Source organism: Rhineura floridana, chromosome 6 (genome assembly GCF_030035675.1).
Source record: "Rhineura floridana isolate rRhiFlo1 chromosome 6, rRhiFlo1.hap2, whole genome shotgun sequence".
Taxonomy (NCBI): domain Eukaryota; kingdom Metazoa; phylum Chordata; class Lepidosauria; order Squamata; family Rhineuridae; genus Rhineura; species Rhineura floridana.
The window spans coordinates 59,355,796-59,369,746 of NC_084485.1; the positions used below are offsets into that span (position 1 = coordinate 59,355,796).

Consider the following 13,951-nt stretch of genomic DNA (forward strand, 5'->3'; position numbering starts at 1 on the left):
CATGTGTTTTTAAATTGTTTTTTTTAAAAAAATTTAAATTGTTTTTTGTTTTAAAATTTGTATATTTGTTTTTATTGTTTTTAATTGCTGTAAACCGCCCAGAGAGCTTCAGCTATGGGGCAGTAAATACAGGGGGGGAAAGCCAAAATGGAGCAACATTGTCCCTATAATCAACCTGTGCAGGGTCTGAATTAACAAGACAGAGAGGGAAGACTCTCTGTACACCATTAATCATACATTTACCCACTCAGTCCCCCATCATGTCATGATTTTACATAGGATATAGAGCAGCTGAAACAAAGCAGGACAATTAGTTGCAGAGTTAACAGGTAATTTCATTTCTAATTAAAGTTTTCCCTTATGTGAAGCCTGATACTGGTATTCTCTGGAGGATGGTTCAATGATAGCTTCATAGGGTTTTTTTGAACATATATAATTAAAACTCTTATCACATGGCCAACGCAATCTAGCTCTGGAAGTGTTATTTATACAGTTTTAATTAAATTTTATTTAAATCAGCAACATGCATTAATTGAGATACGCCTCTTTATTTATGCCACTTCTAAACAGAAGGAAGCACTATGGCTGTAATTCAATTTCTGTGAAGATAAAACTGGGAAGATATATGTATGCAATCATGTCCTTCACAGGACAAAATAAAATAAAAAGATTTTGCTGTCTTTTTTAAAAAATTGAAAAGCTGAGATTTCAAGTACCTGTTATAGATTGTATGCTGAACTTGATGTATGCAGAATGCAAACAGTTCCTTCTTTGGAATACTGTAATAAAGAAGGATCTAAGAATGGACTTCATCAGGAATAGAAATCAAACTTGGTTTTGGTTTTTTTAAAGAGTCTGCTTTCTAAAGTTTCTTTCTAACCTATTTCTCAATTAGCTTACATTTTCCCCAACCTTAAGAAACATTGTAGAGTTTAGAATCTATCCAGATCTTTAACTGTTTTTCCCTCCCCATCTTAGACTATTAGTATTTGTTCTACTGCCCCTGCTATCCACTACCAAGGACTTCAGAGCAGCAAGATGTGGAATCCAGAGAAAGAAGTTAGCATTCTGGATAATTAGGCTCCATCTTATCTCTCAAAGAGCAAGTCATTTGTGCTGGATGGGAATATAGGCATCTTAAGTAAGACCACTGCCACAACTCAACTGAGATCATAGAAAAAAGCAAAAGAAATGGCCATGTATTTTTAAGGACAGTCTGTTCCACATCCAACATCCAGATATGAACATGTTAAATTCTGCACAAATTAAGATGCTTACCATACATGAGAAAAAAGTAAAGGCAACACTATTTTCCAAGTGTATCCCAAAATAAATTTGAAGAAAAAGGACCATCTGCAACATATTTCCCATCAGTAGGTTACTGTAATGCCATGAACAAAATTTCAGTATGCATATAAACCATTATTTTTTTAACTATTTATTAGCAACACTGTTGCAGCATTTCACCTTTTGGAAAGTATACAAAACAGCACGTACATGAAATAAAAGAATATGTAAGAAGAGCATGAACAGAAGCAGACAAGTGATCTAAGATTCTACTAATATGTTTAGGTGGAAGAAATTCCCATTATCTGTGAGCCCTCAGCAACTCTTCCAAATAGACTGCATTGGCATGATAAACATTTAGCAAGTTCAGTGGTCTCCGATACGTTTGGTAGCATGAATGAGAAGCTTGTGCATAATAGTCCCGCCATGCACAGTAATATGCTCTCCAGTATTCTTCAGAACTCTGATCCTCACACTGATGGAAAGGAGCACTTTTATCTTCAGATGCACTTTGTACAATCTCTGTTTTGGAGGGCTTGGTAGTGCGAGGGTAGTGGCTTTCCTTCCACTGTTTTACATTCCATTTCATCATCTTCTGGGGCTGAGGATTCCCTTGGAACTGTGATGGTTCAGGGACACCACCAAACTGTGACGCACATTTCTGAACAGTCTGATCTGATGACAGCACACCACTGTCTTTTTGTTGTGTGTCTGAAAAGACTTTGCTATATGACTGATCCTCACAGCTAGAGGTGCATGACCCAGAGCTGTAAGAGCTACTATCGCTATCAGACTCTCCAGTTGACTCATGAGCTGTTGCAGCATGTGAGCTGGATTCTGTTCCTGTCCAAATTCTATTGGCATTACTTTCTAGATGCTGATGCTGCTCTCCTGGACCTGTATAGCTTCTGATTATTTCCACATCTCTCTCAGAGCCTTCCTTAATGAAGTATTCATAATCTTCAACAAACTCTGCCATGCTCCATAGATTGGTGGACTGCTGGTCCTTATAAGATGACAAGCAAGGGATCTTGGGAAGCATGTTTTGCAAAGTTTCCCTGTCCACCTCTTCATTATGCTGCCCAGCAGTCTGAAGATCAAGTTCTATCTGACGCTTCTGCTGGGTGATACTATGAGAAGACTGTGGATTCCTGGTTATTTTTAATTTTGTATGCTCCTTTTTGGTTTTAAGCAACTGCTTTTGTTTGAATGTTTGTTTTGGCTTGGCTGCACGAGTATTTTCACCAATAATAGGAGCACTGATGCTTACTGTTGTATGCTGCATGGTCCCCTCTGGTGTCTTAGCTGGCAACAAAGATGCATGCAGTGAAGCATTGGGATATGGGACAGCAGTGACTTCTACATCCCAGTCTTCAAATTGTTCCATGAGCCCAGGAGGTATAGGTTCTTCACAAGAGAAAAATGCCGTAAGTCAAGAGCAACACATAGTATTTCTTCTAAAAAAACCCTCACATAGATATATTTGCTATTAAAGGACACCACCAGATCATAATCAAAATTACTTCACTCTTTCAAATCTAACACCCCTGCTTATTCTTACCCTAATTATTTTACATTTTATCCTTTCTAATCCTAGAACTATTTTTCAGGACACTGCACAGCAAAGCATTTCTTAATAAAGAAACTGGAACTTGAAAACAACTCAGTATGCTTTGAATGCAAGCACTTGCATTCAATACGTTTTGAATGCATAAATGTGTCAAATTTGAAGTTATCCGCTTTTTAGGAGGGAAGTTAATAGATGCAAAAGTACTGCTACAAGCCCAATGATGTTCCATAATACTGCAAACTTTTCAGAGCTGCAGGATAGTAAATGATCCTGTAAACCAATGATCAACTCACTCCACCACAAGAAAAAGAATAACCTAAAATAGTCTTGACAGGTGTCTTATTTTGAAAGCTTCCAAAGGAAAAAGTTTCGCAATCTCTCTAGGCAACTTATTGCATTGCTGAACTGCTCTGACAATAAGGAAGAACTTCCTATATCTACATTCATCTTGTTGGCAACCATTGTTTGTCTTCTTTACAGCAGGTAAGATGAATTGCTTCTCAATTATTATACAGTTAAAGCTCACAAGATTTTCAAAGTAAGCAGCTCCTACTAATGTGTATTTGATAAAATGTGTTCTTTATTTACGGTTTTAATTATTAGCTTCTTAATTATATTGCCGACGATTCTAGCTTTATAGACTTTAAATGATTTAAGAACTAAAAACTCCAATACATAACTTTCCAAAAATAATTTAGCACTTCTACTCAGGAATCAACTCACTAGCTACTTAAGATTCAGAATGGGACTATGGTTCCATGATTAATGGTACAATCCTATACATATCTACCCAAAGTAAGCTGCAGTGAATTTAATGGGACTTACATAAAAGTAAGCTTGCAGCCTAACTGCCTTTATTAACTCTGAAATACTTACTATAGCACCATTCATAAGGGCAGGGATGGGGAACCTGTGTCCTCCAAATGTTGTTGGACTCCGTCAGCCCCAGCCAGCACAGCCAATAACCAGGGATTATGGGAGTTGTAGTCTAGCAACATCTGGAGGACCACAGGTCCCCAAGTCTGCATAACAGCATGCTCAAATTCATGCACCAAGTTCCCACACACACCAGAAACACTTGTACCTGGTAAAGGAAGAAGCCGAAGGTTACACTTCTGTGCAATTTTCATCATCATGTTTTCTTCTTCCCCACGGCAGCAATATGTCACTGCTAGCCCTAAAGTTCCTGTAACAAACCACAGAGAGATATAAATCTGTGGGATAGAGTTGTAGATCCACCACCTACCGTCATTGCATAGCAAACTCAAAGCAGTGTTTACCAAAGCGCCCAGCTCTGCCAATTCGATGCATGTATGTTTCCCAGTCCAAAGGCACATCTAAGTTAATGACTAGATTCACCTTCTCAGCATCAATTCCACGGGAAGTCTGAAGAGAAGGAAGGGTAAAGTTAAAGGCAGTAGTAACTAGTTAATAATCAAAGCACATCAGATAGGCTGTTAATTTAGACTTCCTCAGATATTTCACTGTACTGTGAATAAAATACTGCAGATTCCCAGTCAATTAAGGAAAGTTGAAAATGTAGAACACGCACACATCAGAATACATAAGAAGCCCTTTGCTCTAGTTCAGAAGGATACTCTCTAACACTGCAGGCTGCATTCCTCAAAAACACTTGCCTCAGAATAGTTTCATTAGAGTAAGCGGGCACAATCCACAAAAGATTACAGTGTTGAAGACACTTATTTCCCTGGGACTTTTACAGTTTAAACCATATCCTAAACTTCAATGCAATCTAAAGCATACAACTTCTCTAGATTGACCCCAATGAGACTATTCTGTAAATATTATGCATAATCAGGTGGCAGAATTCTGGGATTTTTAGCTTGCATTCTTGCTCAGAATTGTCTGTACAAACCTTAATAGAAATATGCTGGGAATAGACAGTGGAACTTGAGAAAGTCATTCGAGAAAGCAGAAAAAAAATATTAGTATGATAGTGGTCAGTATTTTTCCTCCTCTCAGACTTAATTTACAACATACTTTAGTGCAAAGAATGCAGTTTCTAACATTATTATATTTCTGTGTATTCTCACTTCCCGGAGACACAACTACACTAGCTTAGTTGGAGTTTCTAGATCCTTCAAGTCAGTTCTACATTAAGTACATTTGCAAGCTTTACACTTTGAATTCTAAACAAGAAAAAAAAACTCACTAAATCAGTTGAAATCAAGACTCTGCAATGAAACTGCTTGAGTTTAGCCATGGCATCAAGTCGTTGGTTCTGATTCATACTGCCTACAGAAACAAAGACAAATGGAGAAGTGAAGACCGGACAACAAACCTACTAGCAGAATCATTAGGGAAATTTGCTCTGTACTTCCCCTCCTCAGACACCTCTGTCCAAATTTGGACACTTAAAACTGTACCTCAGAAATAATTTGGTTAAGAATTCCCTAACACAAGGACACACTCTTCTATTCTCAATACTAGTCTAACAGTACAATTCTATATATGTCTACTTTGATGTAATTCCAATTGAGTTCAATAGGACTTAATCCCAAATTGATATTTATATAAATTGATATTTATATAACTGCAGCTTGAAACAACCATTCTTCTTACACACATGTGCCTTGATAGAACCAATGCAACAAAAAAACAATCCTGAAACTTGATATCAACACAAAGAAACTTACGAGGCCTACAACACTTGCCTGAAATGCATTCAGCAGGAAAACCTTTGGATGTCAGCAAATCTGCTAGGTGTTGAGCTCTTAAAAACACAGACAGAAAATGAATGTATTAACAGCATAACACTTCATGAATGCCCCCTTAACTCCCCAAAACTGTATAACAAGAATCTGTGGCAAATATCTTAAAAATAGTTATGCTTAGCAGCATATTGCTCCTTGCACAGTAAGATACAGGCATAGCTGATTCAGTCTGGAACCTTTCCCCCCTAACTGCTTATATGTGATAAACTCTTAACTTTTTAATGCATAAAAATATTTTTTAAAAGATCTGAGCCTTTTTAGAAACAAACTTATTCTACTGTTTTCCCCCTTTACATAATACGCTAAACCATGGAAGGCCAATCCTACAGCCCTAGAAAGTCACTGGCCTGATGGTCTTGCCCATAATTTCTCTCTCTCCCAAGTTCACATGCATTTAGGCTTTCAGTTACAAAACAGGAACATTGCTACTGAATCCCAGATAATTCCTTGTTATTTTAGCTATTCCAGATTTTAAAAACCAAACATAAAATACCGGCTATGTAGATTCGAGAAGACCAGGGCCTGGTTGAAAGGAATCTTGCTGAACAGCTCCTGTAAATGCTCAGCCTTCTCCTCAAAAGTCTTATGAGGTAACGGGTGAGAATTCACAACTCTGAAGTATTGCTTCAACCCTAACCAAAACAGGATGGGCTTATATATTACATACACAAACAAAAATTCCTTGCTGAAAAGCATACAAATTTAACAATTAATATGTGGCTGCCCCAATATGTCTGGCTGAAATGTTCTTATTCAGAACACTGACAGAGCAGACAATACAGTCAAAGCACATTTGCCAATGTGGTAAAGTCTAGAACAGGAGTGGTGTACATGGTGGTCATCCAGATGCTGTTGGACTCCCAAGTTCCATCAGTCCCAGCCAGCATGGCCACTCATCAGGGATTATGGGAGTTAAAACCCAGCAACATCTGAAGAGCCATAGGTTCCCCGACCCTGCTTTAGAATTAAGCATACATCTCTTAAGTATTTGGGGGGTTGTGTAGAAATACAAAGAACACATCGTACATACCAATGAGACTTGGGTTAGTGGGATTCAACCTCACAAAGGTGGGATCTCTCATGTATCTAGACAAAGAATTAGCCAAGGATTCAGGATAGGTAGCTGAAACAGCCAACATTTGTTTGTTGGCTGGTAGAGAAGAATAAATCCAACTAAAGAAGAGAAGGAGAGGAAAGCATCACTTAGAAAAATCTCTTTAAACCAAATATATTTCAAAAGACAAATTTATAATGATTACTAGTAGGCTACTCTTACTTGACTTGATCCTGGAAACTGCCTTCTTCCAGAAGCTTGTCTGCCTCATCAAGAATAAAGAGGCGAATACTGGCTGTCTTCAGATAGTCCAGCTCTATGAGTTGCTTTATGCGCCCTGCCAATGACAAAAGTCACTTTAGCATCTCTAGTATTTATGGAAACAACTGTAGTTATGAAAATCTATACAACTCACCTAATTAAAACAAACATACTTTCTCCAAAATAACAGTAAACACAGTATCCTGCTTAATATGACTGCATAATACTCTGTCTAGGTGCAGAGTTATCAAATTCTGCTCTGAAAATACATTTACAGATAACAACCACCAGTTTTTGCAGCACAAGATAAAAATTAATTAAAACATCTGCAATGTTATATTTGTCTTACCAGGAGAGCCAACTGCTATGTGACATTTTTTCAGCCTCATTTTATCTTGGCTTAAAGGGGTCCCTCCGATGAAAACATGACATTCCAAACCTTCCATTTTGATCCCAATACTGGTAATAACTGCATGAATCTGTACAGCAATCTCACGGGTAGGAGCCAAGGCCAAAATCTGAAAAAGGTCAAACTCTGAATAGACTAGAAGGGCAAAAAAATACAAAATATACAGTATTTCCTAGATTATTAACCTCCCAGAACAGCTGAAAGCATCAATAAGTGACATCTCTTTTGTGGTATTTATACAGTCATGGTAGAAGAAGCATTCTCATTAGTCTTGGCCAGATATTCTGTCAATAAATGCAGATTACGCTGGCAAAGTACACCTAAATAGCAGCCTAAAGCCATGTGTAACAGTTACACAAAACATTTATGAGGGAGTATGAGTGGAATGAAGCTGTCACTGAACAGATCTGCCCTTGTAATTAGTAGCATGTTTGATTATTCGCATCATTTGGAAGCTTGTAGCAAAACTTCACACAGAACTACAATGCTCACCTGCGTAACTGGGCTTTCTAATATAAGGGAATCAAGTGCAATAGTAGAGAAAACACATGTTTTACCAGTGCCAGATTTTGCTTGCACAATGAGATCTGAAAAGTAAATAAAGAGTACAGTGTCAGGAAGCCGCCAAAAGAACATCACTAGAAGCGCAGGGCAAGGGAAATAAGTAAATTAGGCTAGTCGTTTTTGGACATGCATTAGATTGCAGCCTAAATCTCTCCGACAATGCAAGCACCGCTCCGATATCCTAGGCATAAAGCTTCGCCCCTCATCCCAATTTCTAAGCACTGCCCCCCTCACCCAGGCCGCAGCGCCCCAGCGGGATGGCTTTGAGCTGCACCGGAGAAGGCCTCAGGAACCCGGCAGCTTTCAGTCCCTCCAGTACCGGGGCCGACAACAGCAACGACCCGAAGTCTTCCGGCCCTTCCTCCATAAGCACGTCCCGAGTACGGAGCCAGGTCTCAGCCGATGCCCTAGCAGGAGCAGCCTCCGGTACCGCCATTTTGGAGAGAGAGTGAAAAAACAGAGCCGTCGGGAAAGTATCGCGAGACACGGGACCTCTCGTGGCTGACAATGTAGATACGCGCGCCGAACGGAGCACGCGCGAGAGAAGAATTTGACGGGAAGCGCGGAAATAATTGGATGACTGGAGGAGCACTAAACCATTAAGACCGGAAGAGGGATGTAAGCTTACACAGCTTGGCCCCGGTGGTACGAGATAAAACTCTCTGCTGTAGGCGAAAGTTGCTTGGGGCGGAGGAATTGGACTGAAGATGGGGATATAAACGGCTGAACAGAGGCAGCTTTAAAATGGAATAAGAAATTAGAGAGCACGGTTCGGTTTGATATCCCGAGGCGTGTATGACTGTACTGGCTATGGCTCTTTTTGTATGACAAAACCATTGAATTGCTTGAAGGCTGCAGTCTTACTTACACTTTCCTGGGAGTAAGTTCCATTGAACTCAATGGGACTTACTGCTGAGTAAGCCAAGTAAACAAATATAAGCTTGTACTGCATGTAATTGCAATAATCTGACATTCTGCCGCTGTGTCCTATTAACCTCTCCCCTTTTTTTTTGTCTCCCGTGAGTCTGTTTCTAGATTGGAAGAACCCTGGGGCAAGGACCGTTGTCTTATATGGTACCTCGGTTTTAGTCATATGTTTTTGTTTTTTTCTACTTTGGTTATTGTACTGATGTTTTGAGGCACGGTTGTTTTCATATATTCTGTTTTCATATATTCTATTTGTAAACTGCCTTGGAACGGGATAATGAAGGGTGGTATTTATAAATATTTTAAATAAATAAACACGGATGATCCTCTGTTAATAACAATAATAAATATAATAATAAGCATAGCACCTTGAGGCTGCAGTCTTAAACAATCACAATTTGGGAATATTGGGTATAATAGTCATTGTAATCTTGGGATTTACTTACATATAAAAATGAATTGGATTGGGCAGCTATCCTAAAAGTACTTGGTAACAAGCCCTTGGAAATAAATTGGAAATTCTTACCAGAAGAGGGTGCACCCTGTTCAGGAAATGTCTCTCTTCTAGAGCTCTGCCAAAACAAAAAGGCTTTGTTTTTCCAAGTTGTGGAGGGGAGAGGGAGAATTCCACCTTGTGATTTTTCCCATTACAGAGTTGCAAGAACACCTGCACTTGGCTGACTTTGTCTTCTCCTCAAGATACAGGATCAGTCTCAGAACATGGACCTGGCAACCCTATTAATGAGATATATGTTGTTCAACTGAGCACTTAACAATAGCTTTGGGATAGCCTTCCACTAACAGTCAAACAACAGGGTAGCTAGAGTATCTTCTAAAAATGGTGTGAGCACTTTGTATTGGGCAAACATATCATGACTAAGCTTCTTTTTGTAAGAGTTATTTTTTAAATATACTTATAATTTGTCTTAACAGTTTTATTGCCCACATTGGGACCATTGACTTTGAGGGTGTGAGTTTGGGTTGTTGTTTAAAAATATGCATGGCCTGATTTTCTAGATAGTGAAATATGTGCACTGTTGGGAAAACTATATGGTTTCCCTTACCCATAAAGTATCTAGTCCTTTGAAGAGAAAAGTTTGAAAAGTTTGAAACATGTTTTTGAGGTTGTTCCATTTCTTTCTCCTATTTCAGTTAATGTAATTAGCAGCTGCTTTGTGAGGTCAGCTCAGAGTTAAACTGTTACAGGTGGGGTGAGAGATGAAGAAAGCCATAGTGTAGTGACAAATTGAGAAATGCAGGGTCCCTTCAAGATAGTCACAGACACACACCCCTTTTTGCTGCTGGATTCAGAATGAAATCTTTGTTAATGTCTTCTCCCAAAACAACAGACTCCCCTAGGAGCCAATAAGTATGAAAGGGAAGAGCTACTGAAAAGCTTCTTCTCAGTGCTGACTCAGCTCCTTTCACTCTGATTGGCTCCAATCAAGAGAAAAAATGAGCATGTTAGAAGACTCTTCTCTGACTAATACACTCCTCTTTCATGCTGATTGGCTTGTAGGATGCTGGAGACATTGGGACCCTGCTCCCAAAAAAGTTAAAGGGTCTAAGACCCCGAGACCCTGGATGCCTACACCCTTGGAAGAAACAAAAAAAATTGCCGGGAACAATTCCTGTGTCCCCAAAGTAATTTTTCTGAACTTACCAGTATACTAAACCTGAATAGTACTTCAACAGTTTTTGTCCTTGCTATAGCATTAGGTGCAGAGTGGGGAAAATCCCTAATTGCCTTTATCTGTGAGGTGAATAAACTACAAATCTCTTGAGCTCTGATCTAGCTCGGCCTCACAAGGCTGTCACAACACTTTTGATATTTGTAGTCGGTTTCATTTCCAGGAATACCCAACAAAAAACAAATTGCATTTGGTGCTACAAGAATGTTGGCTATTCATTCCTTTATTCCCATTTTGAGTTTGGTTTAAGATCATTTTTTTAACATGGAACATCAAGTGAAAGAGTTCAGAAAGAATGGTATTAATGTTCTTCTGCATCTGCCCCCTTCCACAAAAGAGGCTAACACGTACACCTCTTCAGTAAGCTACAACAAACAATCATACATTTGATTTGCTAATTTTCCTGATCAGGAGAATCTGCTGCCATGTATGACTGGGACATAAAAAGCACTCCCCTGTACTTGAAATTCCACAAAGGGGAGAAGGAAAAATACCCGTCTCTGTGCAGCTGAAATAATTAGTTATACCTTTTAGCAAAAGGGCATGATCCATCAGACTAGTGGACTAGGTTTATGCTTCTCTTTATGAGATCAACCTCTATTAATTATGGTCCAAGGCAGTGTGATAAATAACCTTGCCTGTTTGGCGTACAGTGTATTACAGCCCGATACGTAATTTAACAATGATGCTGACAGTTTGATCTATTAGCTGGGGAAATTGTGCTATGGCTTCAAAGGCAAGTAGTTGGGTTTTAATTGACAGGGTGATTCTGAAATGTAACCCAAGTATCATCAATATCAGTGAAATCAGAAAAACTGTATGCTCTTAGTTATCAAACAAGTTGAACCTGCAACAAAATGTTGCAGTGTGGAGTGCTCCTGTTGAGGGTGCTAGCCAGTCAGCCAGCCATGCCCATGCCCTTTTCAAGATACTCCATTCTACTGCTCTTCCCCCAGCGGCGTCACTAGGGGGGTGCGGCCCGCACCGGATGACACCATCAGAGGGGATGACACCCAGAGCCACCCCTAGGCACTGGGAAGCGGGGCAGTTGCCCTGGCCCCCGCACTTTGAGTTTGGAGGGCCCCGCGCTTGGCGATATAGAGAAGCTGGGCTGCGGTGGGGTTTTCCCTCTATCTTCAGCCCTGCAGCAGCCATCTCGCCAGCCACTTCCCTCTTGGGGAATATCCTGCTCTTCAGCTGCAGAGCGGTTTTTTTCCCCCATCCTGCCTGGCCTGCCCGCTCATCAGCTGTGAATTTTAGGCGGGAGGTTTGAATCCCCTGCCTGCTCTTGGGCTGCGTGCCTGAGTGGCTTCCCAGGCACGATGGGGGAAAACCGCTCTGCAGCCAAAGAGCAGCTGCAGGAGATTCAAACCTCCAGCCCAGGCAAGCACTGCCTCTGTAAACCCACTGTATGCAGCGGGTTTACAGAGGCAGCACCAGTGGGGGGGTCGGGGTGCAGTCAATCAGGGGGTGCAAGATGGAGTAGGGTTACCAGGTGTCTGATTTTCAGCTGGAGTTTCCGGTTTTGGGGGGTCCACTCTGGGTCTCTAGCTAGCTTACCTCAATCTCCGGACTCTCAGTTTCAATTAAAAAAAACAACTAAGTTTCTAGGTTGTCTGGTTCCCGAGATATACACCAAAATGTCAGTCCCCCCACGACTGTTTAATCTGTTTTTTAACCGATCTGTATAACAGCTTTTAGCCAGAACTTGGAAAAGTTACGTTTTTTAAACTACAACTCCCATCAGCCCTAGCGAGCATGGCTACTGGATTGGGCTGATGGGAGTTATAGTTCAAAAAAATAACTTTTCCAAGCTCTGGCCTCTAATCCCGCCCTTTCAGGATTGTAGCCAATAAGGGGAGCCAGGCTTGTGATTTGTTGACCCAGGCAGTGCTTAGGCTTCATTACAACGTCAAAATGGTGGTTTTGAGGTCTTCAGTTTGAGTAAGTAAGAATATGGGTTAAAGTTTTTTATTCTCTTGTGTGTAGCACGCAGTCAGATCCTGGACTGTTGGAGAGGGTAGTGCTTTGAAAACCTTTCCAATATGAAAGCTTTAATCCAATACTTGCTTTTCTGGGAGTAAAGGAATGCTGATCCCATGTACCTGGAGTAAACCCCATTGAATTCATTAGGACTTACTTTTGAGTAGACATGGTTAGGATTGTGCTGTAAATTAATGGGACTTCTGAGTAAACATAACAAAGAATTGTGTTTGCGTTGTAAATCTTTCCCTCTCCCTCCAATCCTATTTTTAAAACAATTAGGCAGTTCTGCAATGACCAACTGGTTTGATAATAAACTATTATGTGGGGTGTATTTTTACTTGTGTGTGTATGGAATCTTTCCAACAACCCTGTGATTCTTTCCAACAACCTTTTTTATTGTGCAGGGATATTCTATCATGCCACATGGAGTGCATAAATCAACGAGGCCAAGTGGATGCCAGCAAAGGAAAGCAAAAGAGGCAAGAAATAAATCACTCAAAACACTAGCTGGATCCATGCTTCAATATGTCAAAAGACCGGATGATGGCCAGGGTTCATCAAAAGACACTGCTCGTCAGTCTCCAATTGAAAAAGCTGATTCTTCTGATGCTAGCATGCATTCTGCAGAAGAGCAAGGAGTGGAAATGGCAGAATTTGAAGCAGAAGAACAAGGAGTGGAAATGGAAGACTTTGAAGCAGAAGAGAGTGCTGAAACCATTGATGCGGAAACTATTGCTTTGATGGAAATGGAGAAGAAAAAGTGGAGGGACGTCTTGCACAGATTGCTTGATATCACATTGTTTCTTGCCAAGCAGAATCTGTAATTCCGTGGCCACAAGGAAGATGAATCTTCATTGAATAAAGGGAACTTTCTTGAGATGGTTGAGATGCTTTCAAAATATGATCCAGTGCTGAAAGAGCACCTCATGAGATTAAAGCAGAGCACATGTAAACTTAAAGTATCAGTCTCTTATCTTGCACCAAAAACTCAGAATGAGTTTATAAGTGACCTGGCAAATCATGTGAAGGAGATGCTTGTCATGGACATAAAGTCTGCAAAGTACTTTGGGATCATGTTCGACAGCACACCTGACATATCACATACTGACCAGATGTCCGAAGTGATCAGATATGTAAAAATCAACAATAGGAAAGTTGAAGTGAAAGAAGTATTTCTAGGATTTTTCCCTTTAAAGGGGAAAAAGCTGCTGACCTCAGTTCTGGCGTTCTTAAAAATCTGGAAAGTAATGGACTGGACATAATGATGTGCCGCGCTCAAGGTTATGATAATGTTGCCACTATGGCTGGAATCCATGGAGGTGTACAAGCCATTCTTAAGGGAAAGAACAAGAAAGCTATTTTTAATGAATGTGTGGACCATTCGCTTAACTTGTGCGGTCAGCACTCTTTTGCTGAAAATGCATCGTGTGACGTTTTTTGGAACGCTTGAGACAATGTTTTCTTTCT

The 13,951-nt window shown here is 40.2% G+C and overlaps 1 protein-coding gene across 1 annotated transcript; it reads right to left on the minus strand.

Annotated features, from left to right (window-relative positions):
• Positions 1-1,439: 1,439 nt before the first annotated feature.
• DDX20 (DEAD-box helicase 20) lies at positions 1,440-8,414 on the minus strand. The gene is made up of 11 exons (XM_061632017.1): positions 8,115-8,414; positions 7,809-7,903; positions 7,257-7,425; positions 6,869-6,983; positions 6,623-6,765; positions 6,086-6,224; positions 5,529-5,591; positions 5,031-5,109; positions 4,138-4,243; positions 3,942-4,043; positions 1,440-2,694 (listed from the first exon to the last, which is right to left on the minus strand). The coding sequence occupies exons 1-11, from the start codon at positions 8,314-8,316 to the stop codon at positions 1,589-1,591; spliced, it is 2,319 nt and encodes a 772-aa protein (XP_061488001.1). The 5' UTR covers positions 8,317-8,414; the 3' UTR covers positions 1,440-1,588.
• Between the last annotated feature and the right edge of the window lie 5,537 nt (positions 8,415-13,951).

What these genes read in the sequence shown, in the direction of transcription:
- DDX20 (XM_061632017.1), bottom strand. Translation starts at nt 8,316, where the DNA reads ATGGCGGTACCGGAGGCTGCTCCTGCTAGGGCATCGGCTGAGACCTGG. An exon ending in CACTAACCCAAGTCTCATTG is followed by an intron (nt 6,225 to 6,622) that starts GTATGTACGATG and finishes TGTTTTGGTTAG; the next exon opens with GGTTGAAGCAATACTTCAGA. An exon ending in TCTTGATTTCAACTGATTTA is followed by an intron (nt 4,244 to 5,030) that starts GTGAGTTTTTTT and finishes CCTTCTCTTCAG; the next exon opens with ACTTCCCGTGGAATTGATGC.